The sequence below is a fragment of the Leptopilina heterotoma genome, unplaced genomic scaffold (assembly GCF_015476425.1).
Source record: "Leptopilina heterotoma isolate Lh14 unplaced genomic scaffold, ASM1547642v1 Lhet_66, whole genome shotgun sequence".
NCBI classification, from domain to species: domain Eukaryota; kingdom Metazoa; phylum Arthropoda; class Insecta; order Hymenoptera; family Figitidae; genus Leptopilina; species Leptopilina heterotoma.
In genome coordinates, this window is record NW_025111153.1 from 1,543,179 (window position 1) to 1,560,668 (window position 17,490).

At 31.5% G+C, this 17,490-nt stretch overlaps 1 protein-coding gene across 1 annotated transcript; it reads left to right on the plus strand.

Annotated features, from left to right (window-relative positions):
• Positions 1-13,986: 13,986 nt before the first annotated feature.
• On the plus strand, positions 13,987-15,678 carry LOC122510096 (piggyBac transposable element-derived protein 3-like). The gene has a single exon (XM_043624508.1). The coding sequence runs from the start codon at positions 13,987-13,989 to the stop codon at positions 15,676-15,678; it is 1,692 nt and encodes a 563-aa protein (XP_043480443.1).
• Positions 15,679-17,490: the final 1,812 nt, after the last annotated feature.

Below are 17,490 nucleotides of genomic sequence, written 5' to 3' on the forward strand. Positions count from 1 at the left end.
GTATCCTTGTCTTTAGATGAGTGGGAGTTATTCATCAATTATTTTATAGAAATTGCAAGTTTCTTTCAAAATCAAATAAGTCCAAGAATTATACAGTTTGGTGATTTGGAATTAAAATTCGTCATATATTTGGGTCAACGAATGGTGATGATTCATCGATAAGATTTTAATTTAACAACATTTGAAACTTTAAAACTTTTAATAGACTGTAATGAACAAAATGTTCTTGATTTAGAAATTTCATCTATACAACATAGTGTTAACAGTATTATTCAAGCCTTTGGACTAATTATGTTCAAAAAAGATAGTGTTAAAAATTTAAACAGTAGTTATTGAAAAATATGTAAAGAAAAATTTTAGTTTATTCAAAAGCATTTTGGTAAATAAAAATCAGTATTCGGTTAATGTTGGACGATTGTTTTGTGATCTTTATACATTTCATTTAAAAAAATTATGTTAAGAAATTGTAACCTTTTTGCCTACAGTAAAAATGATGGGTAATACTCTTGTCTAAAAGCTATATATATATTAAAATAAAGGAAAAAAAATGTAAAAAAAATTAATGCTCTGTTTTTAATACTTGTTTAAAGTTCAGTTGTCTACAATTATTTTCAGATATATATATATATTTTGGTTATTTTAAATAAGGGAAAAATTAATACATTTTTATATACATTATTTTTTATTACAATTAAAAGTTACATAGAATCTATCCAACTATTATGAGAATGATCGAAGCCTAACCATTTCACATACAATTTATTTCCACGTTTTTATAATACTTTTTCAACTAAATAAATATCAGGATTATTAGCTGTTGCAAGTTCTTCTTGATAAAATTTTACAGACACAGGATTATTTTAATAATCTTTCAACAAGTACGTCGTTGGATCAGTATTATTTATACAATCAATGGTAAAGATTTCAGTTGTCCAGTTTGGTGTATAACCTTTCTCAAAAACGTGTTTTAATTTACTGATTCGTACCTTATCACCTATTTTAAATTTTATTGTTACGGCCGAACTCCGTAACTTTTTATATTGTTAATATATTTTTTTATTATACTTAAACTAAAATTATATGCAACAATGACACACAACATAAAGTTTTGTTAAATATTATAAACACATCTACACAAAAACAACTCTTTGTAATTACATAAAAGGGACATTCTTCTTTTCGAATATTTTAATCCAAAATATTTCAATCGGATAAAAATCTAGTTCTATTTAAATAATAGATTTAATGAAATTTAACATTCCTTTAAGTTTCACAATTTCGAGGTGAAAAACCAAAGAATATAATAGGGTATTTCTTAATAAAAAAAACAAACAAACAAACAGTTTATTGTCCCTTGGCGAAATATCTAGAAAATATAAAAGAATAAATTGCCCAATATAAGGAGTGGTGCATCCAAGTCACTGAACTCGGATCACGCCACTGCCTAAATCTGCAAGCTTGCATAATTGGCTTGGCAACAGTCAAGTGCAATGAATTTAACATACGATTTCCCCACTAAATCATCTTTCAATAAAATTGATTGACACTGGGAAATCTGGGCAGTTTAGTCCAGGTCGTAGTCACCTGTAGTTGTAGCCGGCAGTTTTGGCCAGGCAATTCTAAGTCCGGCAATTGGCCGTGTTGATCGTGAAGATCAGAGTTGAAGTTGGAATCCCTGAGCAAGGGATTTTCTCAAAAATTATAAGAGTTTAATAAAAGGTTTATTCAGTGAAGTGAATTATAATTGAGAATAATATAAAATAATTAAAAAAGTAAACAAAGGTTGATTTTAAAAGTTATATTGAAATATAAAATAAATAAAAGTGACAAGTGAAAAATAATTAAAGAATTGAAAAAGAATATTGAAAATAAAGTGAATAAAGAATAAATATAAAGAATTCGTTAAAGAGATATAAAAAAATAAAAGAATTAAAAGAGAATATTGAAAAAGTCTAGTAATAGCAAGAATAAAATAAAAAGTAACTTTATTAAAAGAATATCAATTTAAATATATTTTTAAAGACAGCCTTTATTTACGGGGTTTAAGTCTTAATTTTAAGAAAAATCTAAGGCTACAAAATCTCTTGGGTACATAATGAGGAATGCTTCAGTGTTTAATAAAATGATCACTGTTAAAACCTTGTACCTGACGCTTGTTAGATCTAAGATCGAGTATGCATGTGTAATTTGGTCTCCCTTCTACGTTTTCAATATAATCAGACTTGAACGCGTTCAGAATAGATTCCTGACATTTGCTGCTAGACTGCTTAATATTCCTTTTGATTTTTATACACATGACTATAAAGACTTGAGGGTTAAAATGAATATTCCTACGTTAACTTCGAGATTCTATTTTTCTGATATGTCTTTTCTGTACAGGCTGTTGAATGGAGCTATTTACTGCCCTTCACTTCTTTCAATGGTTAGCTTACGAGTTCCTAGAACAATAACGAGATTCAATACTCTATTCTCAGTTCCTTTTCATAGAACTAATTATGGAAATAATTCTTTGATACATCGACTATGTAGAGAAGCTAACTCAATTGAGAGTGATGTTGATTTTTTTGATACTAACGCTTTAAGATTTTCATTAAGATTGCGAAGTCTACTTTTTAATTCAAATAGATATGTGACATAGACTTCCTAGCATTTAAGCTTATATTTGTTTCATACTGTATTTACTAGATTTAGGAGTACTTTGTACAAAAGGGCTTTTCCCGTGATTTTCCAAAATAAATAAATAAATAAATAAATTTTGTGCAATAAATGGAATATTAAAGTTCAAGGCGAAATATCAATCTAGTAAACCTAGATTGGGTATTTCTTTAGTTTTCCGGAAAAACAACTTAAAATTTACGAAGTCAGAACGCGTAATTGGATTACTATTTCAAAGAGTTTGAATTACTCAGTAGTGAGTATACAAGTCTTACACCACATAACACACACTACAATTTCATTCACACGTATACAAAGTACTCTCTTTTACACACGTAAAAATTAGATTATTTGTATTAGGGACTTTTGGGCAAAATATACAATTAATTGTTTTCATCTCAATATTGCATTTTAATTTAAACATCCTAATAATTTTCCTATCTTCTCATTTTACTCAAAAGAGTAGGGTTCTCAACCTCTTAGTTAAATCGATAACTAAGTAGAGGGGGAATCCACTACCTTTACAATTTCTTTTTGTTCCGAAGGACACGTGAGTTAATGTTTTAAAAATTAATCTTTTAAAATTAAATATTAAATTTCTAAATCCTACTTTAACAAACTAGTGGCAGCGGTGGGATTCTTTCTCTTTATTTTTGGGAAATAGAAGATAGTAAAAAATCCAAAAAACACTAATAACTCAAAAAAAATTTTTTTTTTAATGTTTTGATTATACACACAGGGTTACACTATACACATTAACACAAAAAGTTAATATATTTTATGAGATATAAATATTTATATATGTTCATATGCATTAAAAATTCTATTTTATAAAATTGTCTATCTGTTTCTTCATAGGAGAAAAATATATCAAATTTAAAAAGTGCGGTAAAAGAGATTTTTTTGTTCACTAAAGTTGAACACAGGGAACAAACTACCCTTGCAACGGCAAGCTCTGGTTTCTTTAATAAACCGCGCCATTTTCCTCGACTTAACCTTGCCGGAAGTGTGTAGCCACTTGGGCCAGTGAGAGGATTAATTTAAAAAAAAACTTTATATAATTTACAAAAATTAAAATTGCCTTTTAGCTTACGGGTGCTAAATACAAATTTTAATAATCATATTTAAAAAAAAACTAACCATTTAGGTTTGAACACCGGTATAAATGAACGCAAATAGAAAAATAAATAAGTCCAATAATTTAGAAGTAAAGAAAAACTCCACTAGAGTAGTATTAATTCGAAAAAGATTCGATAGAAAACACGTAGATATAGTAAAAAGAGTTTTATTTCCCGAAAATAATTTAGTTACAGAAGCAAAAGTAAAACAAGAAAATTTTGATAAAAATACAGAAAGTTACGAAGATATAATTGAGTCTTTAGAAATGCTTCTCTTGCAAGAATAAAAATACATAAGAACAGAATAGTGTAGTGAGGTTAATGAACTTGAACATAAGGTAAAAACAGAAGTGAGGTCAGATTACGCTAAATAGCAAGGTCGATATAAAAAAAATTAAAGGACAAAATAAAAGACAATTTATGTTACGAACCAGAAAATATTTAAATAATTAATATAGTTAAATTAACTATATAGATTATTTTAGGCCTTTCAGATGGCCCTATTTTCGACTTTGTCGGAGGAATTCAAACTGTTAGAGCATGAGCTATGTTTATCTTACTGGGATTCGTTTTTTCTGGTTGCCGAAAAATTCAGAAATTAATTAGAGGAGGGGAAGAACAAAAATAGAATGCAAAGTAAAGGTTAGATTTAAAGAAAATGAGTTTATTTGGTTATAATAAAAATGCTCTTACTTCCATCTTTCGCACAATTATATGAGGGAGGAAAGTGGTACTTATTAACCCAGGAACCCTTAAAACTACCGTCAGAAGAGTCTTCCTTCTGCGGGCGAAGATTTCACAACTTTTCAAAACGCGGTTAGACACGCACAATTATGAAATTTTAATTGTTCTTAGTTATTAATTTCTTAAATTGATTTCCTAAACCGTTAAAACAGGGCGGACGCGGCAACAACACGAAACCGGCCGGTCTTTTCGACAAGAAAGATTTTAAAAAGAATTATAAAATTTTACTTCTTCACTATTTTAATTTTTAAGACGGCCTCCGTGGACTTCGGAGTAAGTTGGTATTTTATTTTACGTCCGACCAAATTGTTCGTGTAAGCACACAACCAATTTGGGTCCTCGGTACCGGACGGGAACGTTATAGGATTAAGAAATTTCTTTTACACCGATGCCAGAGTTTAGCCTCTTGGGGTTGCAGAAACTGAACTGAACGATTGAGATGTCTAATTAATGTGCTTTTATAGTTTTACTTCCTTAAGAAATATGGAAAGGTGGGGACAGGGCGTTGGACCTGTTGCCATGCCAAAACTGCTGGGCTTGCATTTTACAGGAATCGGTTCAATGCACTATGTTGAAATAATTTTATTCCCAGAAGAGAATATTTTTAATATTCTTTTAATTATTATAATAATTTTCAATTTTGTTTTTCGAATTAATCATTCAAAAAAAATAAGTTTAATGTGAGCTGGAATAATAGACATTTCAAAAATAGAAATTCCATTCTATTTTGTAACCCTTAAAAAGGTTGTTACAATTCCAACCTTAAATCAGTTGTTTCAATAATTATTTTAATGTGTTGTACACCATAAGTGCATATAAGGAAGGGGGTAAATTGAAATTATTGATGGACTGAGCAGTGAGGATTATTCTCTCATTGAGATATAATCATCACCCGGTATATGCGGAAAATTTCAATTTCACCTTCCTTCAACTTCCAGCGACGACCTGAAACACTTTAGAACCCCGTTGTCTATTGTGACAAGACCTGCTGAGACTTGTCACCATACGTCATCAAGTACCTGGCATCCTTTTTACCTTCGTCCTTACTCCCTTACTCATTAGATTTTCCTAACTTTCTCCCTCGCACTCGTTTTCTCAATCTATCTTTTCTAACTTCGTAAACTCACAGTATCGATTTTTAAAATATTATAAACTAACAAAATGTAACATGTATAAGGTGCGCAACTTATATTTGCACATTTTGGATATCTGACACTATTCTTTCACAGTTTTATATTTAAAGTCAATTTATTTCCTCCTGGGTTGCTTTCGTTCGTAAAATATATGCTAATTAAAATAAACATAGAATCAATAGGATAAAAAAATTAAAAAATAAAAGGAAAAATAATAATTCACTAACTAAACACTAACTATTCCGGTATATATTTTACTGATTTCATCTAACAAATTATTAAATAAATTAATTAGTTATTATCAAATATTAAAGAATTAAATTTAATAATACGAATTGTCAAATTAATCGAAACTTATTATTATCATATCCAAAAAAGTACTTTCTTTTTATTTAAATTAATCATTCATCAGTACAATTATATAATTAATTATTCGTTAATTTTTATTATAAAATAAGCTTAAATTCACGTTAAAAATATCATTTCAAACAGTTAGAAGAGACGGTGGGTAGTAGTGGGGGTGCTCCCACTATTCACTAGGAGCATTCACGCTTCCGCGAACCACCAATCAGGAGACTGGGCCCGCACCCTCTCTCCAAAAGTTTGTGCTACGACAGCCGCCTACGTGCGGTAACAGTCAGTCATCGATCAAATTTTCTGAAGTGTGAACGTCGCCTGTATCACGAAAGAGTTTTAAAATACAAACAAAGATTATTAATTGTATTCTGAATAGTAATCATCTCTTTATCCTGTTATCACAATTTTTCTCCCTGTTCAGTGATTTCTCGTTGTCGTTTCTGTTTTTCTTCATTTCTCTTTTATGTAAAATTCGGTTCTTTTGATCCACGAAGTCAGCGTCGCTCCAGCATTTGAGTCAGCGTCCTCGTTGGTATCCAGCGTCATCACCAGTTCCGGCGAATCTCGACGTCCCAGGGACGGCACATCGTTTTATCCTTTTATATCAACCTATTCATTTTTATTTTCTTTGGGAATTTTTATTTTATAAATCTTTTCACTCTTGTGCCTTCTCTGCCTCGTCAGGGAGTTTAATTACTTCCGACGTAGAGTGCGTCGGCGGTTTCATTACCGTCGATCACGTGCAGATTTGCACAGAATATTTTGACTCATCTTTTTGTCATCTAAAATTTATCCTCCGTAATCGGGATTCATAAATGCATTTCCGATGCCATCTTCTGTAACGGACCCGCCTCTAACTCTTGTAGCCGAAACCGCTAAAACGAGGAAGCGTAGGGGAAAACCGCGCAAACGCCGGGTAAAAATTATCGTGATCGCGCTCGCCATTTAGCCAAGTGTAAAGCCATTTTGCCCTTATCGCCACTCAAAGTTACGGCCCCTCAATTCATAATTACTCCGACCAACCTTGAACTCGCCCTCCCGGAGTTATTACGGGCACCTGAAACCAGCCTCCCATCTTTGGAAGAACTTTTCCAAACCACCACCGACGTTCTCTACATCCCCGTCGAAAGCTCCCCCGAAAAGTTCCCACAAACTCCGAGATCTGCAAGTCCAGCTAGACGCAGCCTATTTCAAACCACGACCGTTTAAAGTCTCTTTCCCCACCTAAGTTTCTGTTCTTTGACAAAAGACTGAATCAAATGTGTATTGAAACCTTCCGCAAGTGTGCAATTTATGGCGGGCAAGGTTTATAAGCTAGGTTGATATAGGGAAGCAAAACAATTAAATAATAAAATAATAAAAAAAATGAATAATAGTAATAATAATAACCTAAAATGTTCCCATCTATATAGATACCATAAAATTGTTAATTATATAAATATTTTTAATTAAGACCGGGCCATCATTCACCCTGTATTTAAAGATTTAAAGAATTAAAAGATGCATTTTAATTTTAAAAGACGATTACAATAGTATTCGTCATTGGTAAGAGAGAGAAAGAGATATAAGACAGAAGAGCACGCCATACTTCTGTTAAGAACAATATGCATAAGTGAGAGCGCTTCAATGCTTGTACATAATATTCCCTCTTGCTCGCACAAAGTCAAGGGGAGCGTGGAGAGCGCGGGGAGCCTTCACTTAACGCGTTCAGTGAGACCTCCTACCCATCCTCCCTATTGCAAGAATTATCATTGCATTATTTTAAATTTTCCTTTAAAATCTTTTTAATTTCGATTTAATAATTTAACCTTTTATAGTCTTTATGATATATTCAGATCTTCTTGCATTATAAGAGAGAATGAGGAATATAATAAAGATGCCCGAAAACTTATATGATTCTTAAGTCTAGTAGTTATAAAATGTTTTCCTGAAAGTCACGAAAATGAAACAGTATCAATTGCTGAAATTGTACTTTCAGGCGGAAGAAAATGCTTAAGGTCTGTGATCCCAGTTCGTTTTCTGCGCGATTTCGAAATGCTTAGTATGCATTTTAAGAATTAATTTTAATTAATGATAAATAAAATATAAAATTTTTGTAAAATTTTTGTTACGATAATGGCGTAACAAACCACAGTGGAAATTCCGTTTTTCGTCCCCGAAAATTAGTCGCAATGAAAACGAACTTGGCTTATGACGGAAATTTCGTGTCTTTCAGGAAACGCAAAAGAATGAGTATAAACCAAACGTGAATTATTTTGAACAATAAGAGCTTATTTAATAATATGCGTAATTAATATAAAATCAGATTTAAGATTCAAGTTCTAAGTAAATTTGTTCAAGCATTAACAATGTGTGATGTACAAATTTCTTTCTTTTTTTTTGAAAAAGCTGTACTTACGTTTCAGAAAATTTTCTTTTACTATGAAACTAAATTTATTTTTGTACGTATGGGCACATGTGTAATTAAACACATGCGCACATATGTAATGTTAAAATATATCTAATATGAATAAAGAAATAAAAGTTTGAAAATGATTGATAATAAATTTAGAAAAGTAAATATAATACATAATTGAACTGGCAATACATGTCAAGCAATAAAAGATTTACTTATTGATAAAATAAAATTGGAAGCAATTGAGTTTATTTGATTATATCATATTTTGTTAGAGATGAAAATGAATAAACGTAATAATTGCTTGAAGTGCATTAACAATTCAATGATTCAATACAGGTTATCTTATACTCGCTGGTTTACAATTTTAACATGGATGACTAAAGTTGACCTTACTTGCTTCTTCGGTGTGAGCTTGTTGAAATGTTGTTTTGACAGTGACTCTTGAATGGCATACCTTTGTCAATTTAGGTACAACTTATATGTTGAAATAAGTTGTAAAGGAGAAAGGTTTGTTGATCTCAACAGAAGTTAGGGAATAGCATGATGGTACAAAGAATGTAGATTTACCGCAGCATATAATCTTTCTTAGTTTTAAAAGATTACAGTCCGTATATTGATTCCATATCATTATTTGGACTTCATAAGATTGTAAAATTCTGCTAATCGATTGTGGCAAGAAATGACTCCCAGGCGGCATGTTCTACATTAACCTCCAAATGGTTAATTTGTCCGAATAGATGGAGCTCTTCAGGAACTTCTATTAGGGCGCAGAATAGTCACAACGAGGTTAAAATGGCTCTAGTCATCAACACCTTACTTCTGCCCTAAAAATTGATGATGTTAATAATAGTTTTAATGGAAGATGATGGTTAAAATTGGCAACCATCATCTTAAATTAATAGTCAGAATTGCGTCAGAATTTAGAGAAAATTGGCCAAATTTTTGTTTTCGTCTGTTATGTCTTGGTCGACTGTTAAATGTATATTTTTGTGTATATATATATATATATATTTCGTTTTTGTCTAAAATTTGTCAGAAAGTGTCAACATTTATCCACGGTCAAAAATGATGTTTAAATCGCCACCGCGGATAATTCGTGTTACAAATTCTTATTTAAATAAATTGCTTAATGAATTTTGTCTAATATTGTTATAGGTTGTGTTTTGTTATTTGTATTTGTAACGTCGAGAGTTTGAAGGTTTTATTTTACAGGAATATTATTAATAATAGAATAAACAACATTTCTGCTACCCCAAGGAGAAAAAAAAATATCTGCAAATGAAAATACCTGTTCTCCATTTTGTCTCGAAGAATACTCCAAAATTTCATATACTTTGTGTGGTCAAATTACTTTCATATTGTCTTGTTTTTAAAAACTTATTTTAGCGCATTATTTTTACCATACAAAAGAAAGAAAAGAGTGAAGTCATTCTTTTGATCATTTATACTTTTAGGGTGCATTTGTATTTACAGTACTTGTGCGGGGATGATTATGATGCAACAACAAGTAACCTTTACCTGCCTTTCCGTAAGTGTTCCCTAATTAAAAGAAAATGACCATTAGTCTGACTCATCCTTAATTCTCTCAAATGCAAGCGGCAAAATTGCTATAAATAATTTACTTTCTTTCATAACCTTTAGTAACAAAGGTGAAAAAGAAGTCATTATATAAAAAAAAATAATTATTAATTTAAATAATTAAAATTGATTTTAAATTTTGAAGAGAAAAGAATATAAAGGAGTAGTAAAATTATTAAGTAAATTTAAATCAAGTAAAACTAAATTTATACAATTTGTTTTCGCCACCGCGGAATATTCCTGCGGCTTGTATAATAAAATTGTTTATAACTTATAAAGGATTTATTTATGTAAATATTAAACAAAACAGTTATGATTGCAAACAAAAATAATCTGAGTGTTAGAGTCGAATTTGAAAAATTAAATTAATTAATTTAATAATATCAATTTTAAAAAAAAACTTTAACTTAACGTGTCCTTCGGACAAAGAAATTGTAAAGGTAGTGGATTCCCCCTCTACTTAGTTTTTGATTCAACTAAGAGGTTGAGAACCCTACTCCTTGAATTTAGAGAAGATAGGATAGTTTTAAGAATAATTAAATTATAAGCAAAAATAAGATTAAACAAATAAGATATATTTTACCCAAAGAAATCCCTAATACAAGTAATTCTAAATTGGTGTGAGTAAAGAGTAATTCTATACTTGTGTATGAAAGAATAGTATGTGTGTGTAGTGATGAGTAAGATTTCTATACTCAGTGTCTGGTAATTCAATCCTTTGAAATGTTATTCCAATGACTTATTCTGTTCTTTTAGTATTACAGAATTTAGGTTGTTTATTTAAAAAAACGAGGAAATACCTGATCTAGGTTCACTAGATTGATATTTCGTTTTCAAATTTAATATTCCTTGGCTCGCGCAAATTTGAAGACTCAAACCCCCGTAAATAAAGGCTGTCTTTAAAAGTATTTCAAAAATTAATATTCTTTTTTAAGATATGCTTGGTTTATTTCTGCTGATGCTAGATTTTTAAATACACTCATTTAATTCTTTACGTTTATGCTTTTTTTAAATTCGCTTTATTTCATTAATACTATTTCAATTCTTTCTTTTAATCTTTAGCTCTTTTACAAATTCTTTATTTTTATTTCTTTTTCACTTTATTTTCAATATCTTTTAATTCTTTACCTTTTTAAATTATTTTTCACTTGTCACTTTATTGTATTCTTTATTTCGATATATTCTTTTAAAAATCAACCTTTGTTTACTCTTTATTTATTTTCTTTTATTCTCAATTAAATTCACTTTCTTTAAACAAACTTTTTATTCAACCGTTAGACTTTCAATACGATTAACACGGCTAATTGCCGGACTTAGAATTGCCAGGCCTAAACTGCCGGCTACAACTACAGGTAACTACGACCTGGACTAAACTGCCTCGATTTCCCGGTGTCAATCAATTTTATTGAAAGACGATTTAGTGGGGGAAATCATAAATTAAGTTCATTGCACTTGACTGTTGTCAAGCCAATTTCTGCAACCTTGCAGATTTAGGCAATGGTGTGATCCGAGTTCAGTGACTTGGATGCACCACTCCTTATATTGGGCAATTTATTTTAACAGTTTCTCAAAAAGGTCAATAAGCTGTTTGTCAATGAAGAGGAATTTGTTGAGAAATACTGTACTATATTTCTTAGGTTCTGTTCACCCCAAGAATTGCGAAACCCAAAGGAATGTTAAATTCAATTAAATCTTATATTTATATAGAATTAGAATTTCTATGTCATTAAAAATGTCCTGGATTAAAATATTCGAAAGAGTGAATGTCCTTTTTGTGAGATTACATAGGGTTATTTTCGTGTAAGCGTTTTATAACGTGTTAACAAAATATTGTGTTGTGTGTAGTTTGATTTTTAAAGTATTGTAAATAATCGTTTATAATATAAAAGTTACGGAGTTCGGCCGTAACAAATGCCCCCCTTTTATTAGGCTGACGTCCCTTGTCAGCTGCTATGAATGCGTGTTGTTTGTGTTGTGGTCCAATGTTGTATCCTTGTAGCATAAAGTTGTTAACCCATTAACGTCCAAGTGGACAGAAAATTGCCATTGACTTTGAGCAGTCAGCTTTGTATGAAAATGACATGAGAAAAAATTTGTATATAACATTTCCGATGTAAAATTTATCGCTCTTACAGCTACTGTTGTTGGAATTTGTTTATAACAAAGAGAGAAAAAGTTATAAACAATTTTTTCCAAAAAAACACGATTTTTCGGGAAAAGAATTTCTTTTAGATTATATTTTCACTGGGAAAAAGTAAGGGCATTCTCTTAAAAGCTCCAAATAAGTTGTCCATGGACCGTCAGCAATAAAATCCTGAAGCGACTGATTTTTTTTCAAGATGGCGGACGCCAATATGGCTGCTAATTTTTAAAAAATGGTCCAAAAATACAACGTAATGCAAAAATTTTTGAAAATAGATAAAATCGGCTGAAAATTGTTACTCGGGGGTTTTCGGGGTCGCTGATTACAAATCTGATGTTAGTTTTTGAAAATTCAAAATGGCGGATCCAAGATGGCGGACGCCAAATGTAAAAATTAATCGGATTGGCCTGAAACTTGTCACTTGGGGGTTTTCGAGGTCGCTGATTACGAATCTGATGTCAGTTTTTGAAAATTCAAAATGGCGAATCCAAGGTGGCCGACGAAAATTTTTAAAATTCGTCGAATTCACATAATATACGTCACTCAGGGGTTTTTGGGGTCGCTGATTACAAATCTGATGTTAGTTTTTCAAAATTCAAAATGGCGCAAACAAGAAACATTTATTTCTAATATCGTCACCTTAATCCGCAAACCTCGTAACTCCATTTAATTTTACTTCATACAAGAGTAATATAACTATTTACACAGATTAGGGGCCGTTCAAAAAATACGTAACGCTATTTTTTGGAAATTTGGACCCCCTCTCCCCCCATATAACGCAATGTTGTATACATTAGCGCCATTTTGTTTGCTGACCGTAACAAATAGCTTGACCCCCCTCCCTCCAAAAAGCGTTACGTATTTTTTTAACGACCCCTTACAGTTGACATTTAGGCAAAAGTATAGTTAAAAAAAACCCTTTTGCTTATTAGAATAAAAATTTGCAACTTCGTTCACATAAATAATACAAAAAACAAAATTTCAACTAAAAGTGGAGTTACGAGTTTTGCGGATTAAGGTGGCGATATAGTTTAACCCTTAAACCGCACCCTGGGTGTGCGACACCCATATTCTAGCTTTTTACTCTAATATTTCGGTTAAATTCGTAAAAATTGAACATGTGTCGTTATTGGACGATACATTTTGTACTTAAGTTTATGTTCCGTGAGGGACATTAGTCTCCCAAGTGTCTTTGTGTATTTGATAACTTTATGAAGTTGTCGGCGAAAAATTTCTGCTTGTTTGACACCCAGTTTTTGGTTTAGGGTAATTTCAGTAGTTTTAAAAAACTCTTTTTTAATTATTAAAATTAAATAAATCATTATGAAACTTATTTTCCTTCAAAATAGATGTACTGAGCTATATAAGATAATTTTTCCAAAAGATAATATCCTATTCCAGCTTGGAGAACACACTTAAAAGTCCCCGGGTGTCGCACACCCAGTGTGCGGTTTAAGGATGGATTCGGCAGTGTGCGGTTTAAGGGTTAATCGACATTTCATCGATCTACAGAGACTGATTTCTCACTAATTTGCTGGGCTAGGTATGATTCTTGCAGCAATATGCTCAATTGTATTAAAAGAACAGATGTTTCTTATTATTGTGCAATTCACTAGCATCGCAGGTAAGTGTTATTTAGAAAAAAATTTTCAAGCATAGATTTTTGAATCTTTGACTTTTGAATTAGCGATTCTTGACCTTATTGTGAATTGACTAAAAATAGATGCTTCTTATTGTTGCATAATTTACTATAGTAGCGCAGGTAAGTGTTATTTAGGAAAAATAAATTTTTGAATTTTTGACTATTAAATTATCGACTTTTATCTTTATTTTTAAAAAAATTTGTTTTCTTCTGAAAAGATGCCAAGTAAGCGCAAGGCAAAACGTCAAAAAGTTTCTGATGAAACAGATAATTTCGAGATTGATGAACATGATGAACATATAAATGTGATTGTGGTTCCAGATTCGAATGATTCTGACGAATCCCAATGTGAATCGGATTCCGAAAATGATGCTATCGATGAAGAGCTATTAAATTCAATTTTTAATGAAGGGAATGATATCCCACAAAATTCGTATCGAACAATCCTCGACAATTACACACCAAATCAGTTGAAGTTGGAACCTGATCATGTTTTTGAATTGGTTGATGGTGAAATGAAATATGATTATCAATATAAAAATGAAACACTTCTGCCTCTCAGTGTTGAAAAGAAAATACGATCTGTATCTTCAACGGAGTCTTTTGAATATTTCTTTTCTAAGGTGTTGAAAGAATATATCGTGGAAGCAACAAGGTTGAATGGTTGTGATATTACGATGACTGAATTCGATACTTTTCTAGGGATAATTATTTTGTCCATTTTCACTCAAAGAAAATCTCAAAGGGATTATTGGTCTCAAAATCATCTTTTGAGATGTGAAGCTATAACTGAAGCTATGAATCGTTTAGAGTTTGAAAAGATCAAGTCACACCTGAAGTTATCTAAACCTGAAGACGAAAATTCCAATGACAGAGCTTGGAGGGTAAGAGGTCCTTTAGAAAACTTTTTAAAAAACGTAAAACAATTTGGCTATTTTTCCACAGCTTTGTCAATTGACGAAATGATGGTGAAGTTTCGCGGCAAAACTGATTTGAGACAATTCATTCCAAGAAAGCCTGTGCGTTATGGCATCAAAATGTGGGCGCTTTGTAGTCCTGAAGGATACGTGTTTGATTGCGACATTTACTGTGGCAAAAACTCCAAAAGATCTTTCTTTGGCAATGAAGAAAAGCTAGATAAATGTGCCTTAGGAAGCTGCGTTGTCCTTGGACTACTTCAAAACCTACTTTCTTCAGTTGTACCCAGAAACATTGTGAAATATCACTTGTACTTCGATAACTTCTTTACTAGTCCCGATTTGCTGGTTCATCTGAAGAATGTAGGTTTAAGAGCAACAGGGACAGTCAGAGCAAACAGAATGCAAGAGAAAAGTACAATTAGCAATAAAGCTGTAAGAGGCACATTTATTGCCAAACATGAGAAAAATAGTGGTGTTAATTATATCACAGTAAAAGACTCGAAGCAAGTTTCCATTCTCTCAACATTGGCAGGAGTTACACCAATGTCTTCTGTTCGTAGATATTCTTCAGAAGAAAAACGCAAGATTGATATTTCATTCCTCAACGCTATTACTCAGTATAATAAGTTTATGGGCGGAGTTGATTTGCATGACGCACATTGTAGCAATTTGATGTCCTGCATAAGATCAAAAAAGTATACTTGGGTTATATGGTTGCAACTTATTCAAGCATCAATAACAAATGCTACCGTCTTGAAAAATTTGGTGACTAAAGACAAGAAGATTGGTATCAAAGATATTGGTTTAGGAATTGCTGAGACATATTTAAAAAAGTCCAGTGCAGGAAAAGTCAAATGTCACAGAATTGAACGAGTTGAGAAAAAATATTATTGCTTCAATTTCTCAAAGTGCGGTGCTAGGACACAGAGAATGTGCGTCAAGTGCAATGTGTATGTATGTGTTTCATGCTTGGATGCTCTCCACTCCTAAAAAATAAAAAATGCAAAAAAAATAAATATAAAAAACATTCCAAAAAAATACAAAAAAAATAAATAAAAAAAACATTCCAAAAAAATACAAAAAAAATTAAAAATTAAAAAACTAAAAAAAAAATATGACTCTTTGAAAAGTCCACCTCTCCGCGGTAAGAGTCGGACAACGTCGAAACATTCGGCAGCTAACGGACAAACATTATTGAAGCAATAAAAATAATAAATTGAAGACTAAGAAAATTTTGACACTGTTACATTACATTCAATATAAATTATAACTAATCCAATTAAAATTTTTTTTTAAATGACCTTAAATTCGTAATCAGTGACCCCAAAAACCCCCGAGTGGCGAATTTCAAATGAACTCGATGAATTTTAAAAAAATTTGTCCGCCATATTGGATGCGCCATTTTGGAATTTCAAAAACTAACATCAGATTCGTAATCGGCGACTCCAAAAACCCCCGTGTAACAAATTTCAAGCGAATCTGGTGAATTTTTCAAAAAAGTGTTCGCCATATTGGATCCGCCATTTTGAATTTTGAAAAACTAACATCAGATTTGTAATCAGCGACCCTAACAACCCCTGAGTGACGTATATTAAGTGAATTCGACGAATTTTAAAAATTTTCGACGGCCATCTTGGATCCGCCATTTTGAATTTTCAAAAACTGACATCAGATTCGTAATCAGCGACCTCGTTCAGTCCCGACTAGAACTCTGGCAATTTTCAGATGATTAGAAATATTAAGTTTGGAAGAAATAAATTTTTATTTTCGTTTTTACCAAATTTTGATTGTCTGATGGCGTTCGGGTGAGGGTGCTACTACTAAAAAATTAAAATAAAATTCTCTATACTTCAGGATTGTGTAGGGCTCAGTCCCTACTAGAACTCTGGCAATTTTCAGATGAATAGAATTATTAAGTTTGGAAGAAATAAATTTTTATTTTCGATTTACCAAATTTTGATTGTCTGATAGCGTTCGGGTGAAGGTGCTACTACTAAAAAATTGAAACAAAATTTTCTATACTTCAGGATTGTGTAGGGCTCAGTCCCTACTAGAACTCTGGTAATTTTCAGAAGAATAGAATTGTTAAATTTGGAAGAAATAAATTTTTATTTTCGTTTTTACCAAATTTTGATTGTCTGATGGCGTACGGGTGGACCTGCTACTACTTAAAAATTTCAATAAAATTCTCTATTTTTCAGGATTGTGTAGGGCTCAGTCCCTACTAGAACTCTAGCAATTTTCAGATGAATAGAATTATTAAGTTTGGAAGAAATAAATTTTTATTTTCGATTTACCAAATTTTGATTGTCTGATGGCGTTCGGGTGAGGGTGCTAATACTAAAAAATTGAAATAAAATTCTGTATTCTTTGGGATTGTGTAGGGCTCAGTACCTACTAGAACTCTGGTAATTTTTAGATGATTATAATTGTTAAATTTGGTAGAAATAAATTTTTATTTTCGTTTTTACCAAATTTTGATTGTCTGATGGCGTACGGGTAGACCTGCTACTACTAAAAAATTGAAATAAAATTCTCTATTCTTTAGGATTGTGTAGGGCTCAGTCCCTACTAGAACTCTGGTAATTTTCAGATGAATAGAATTGTAAAATTTGGAAGAAATAAATTTTTATTTTCGTTTTTACCAAATTTTGATTGTCTGATGGCGTTCGGGTGAGGGTGCTACTACTAAAAAATTGAAACAAAATTTTCTATACTTCAGGATTGTGTAGGGCTCAGTCCCTACTAGAACTCTGGTAATTTTCAGAAGAATAGAATTGTTAAATTTGGAAGAAATAAATT

Coding starts and splice junctions, on each gene's coding strand:
- LOC122510096 (XM_043624508.1), top strand. CDS start 13,987: ATGCCAAGTAAGCGCAAGGCAAAACGTCAAAAAGTTTCTGATGAAACA.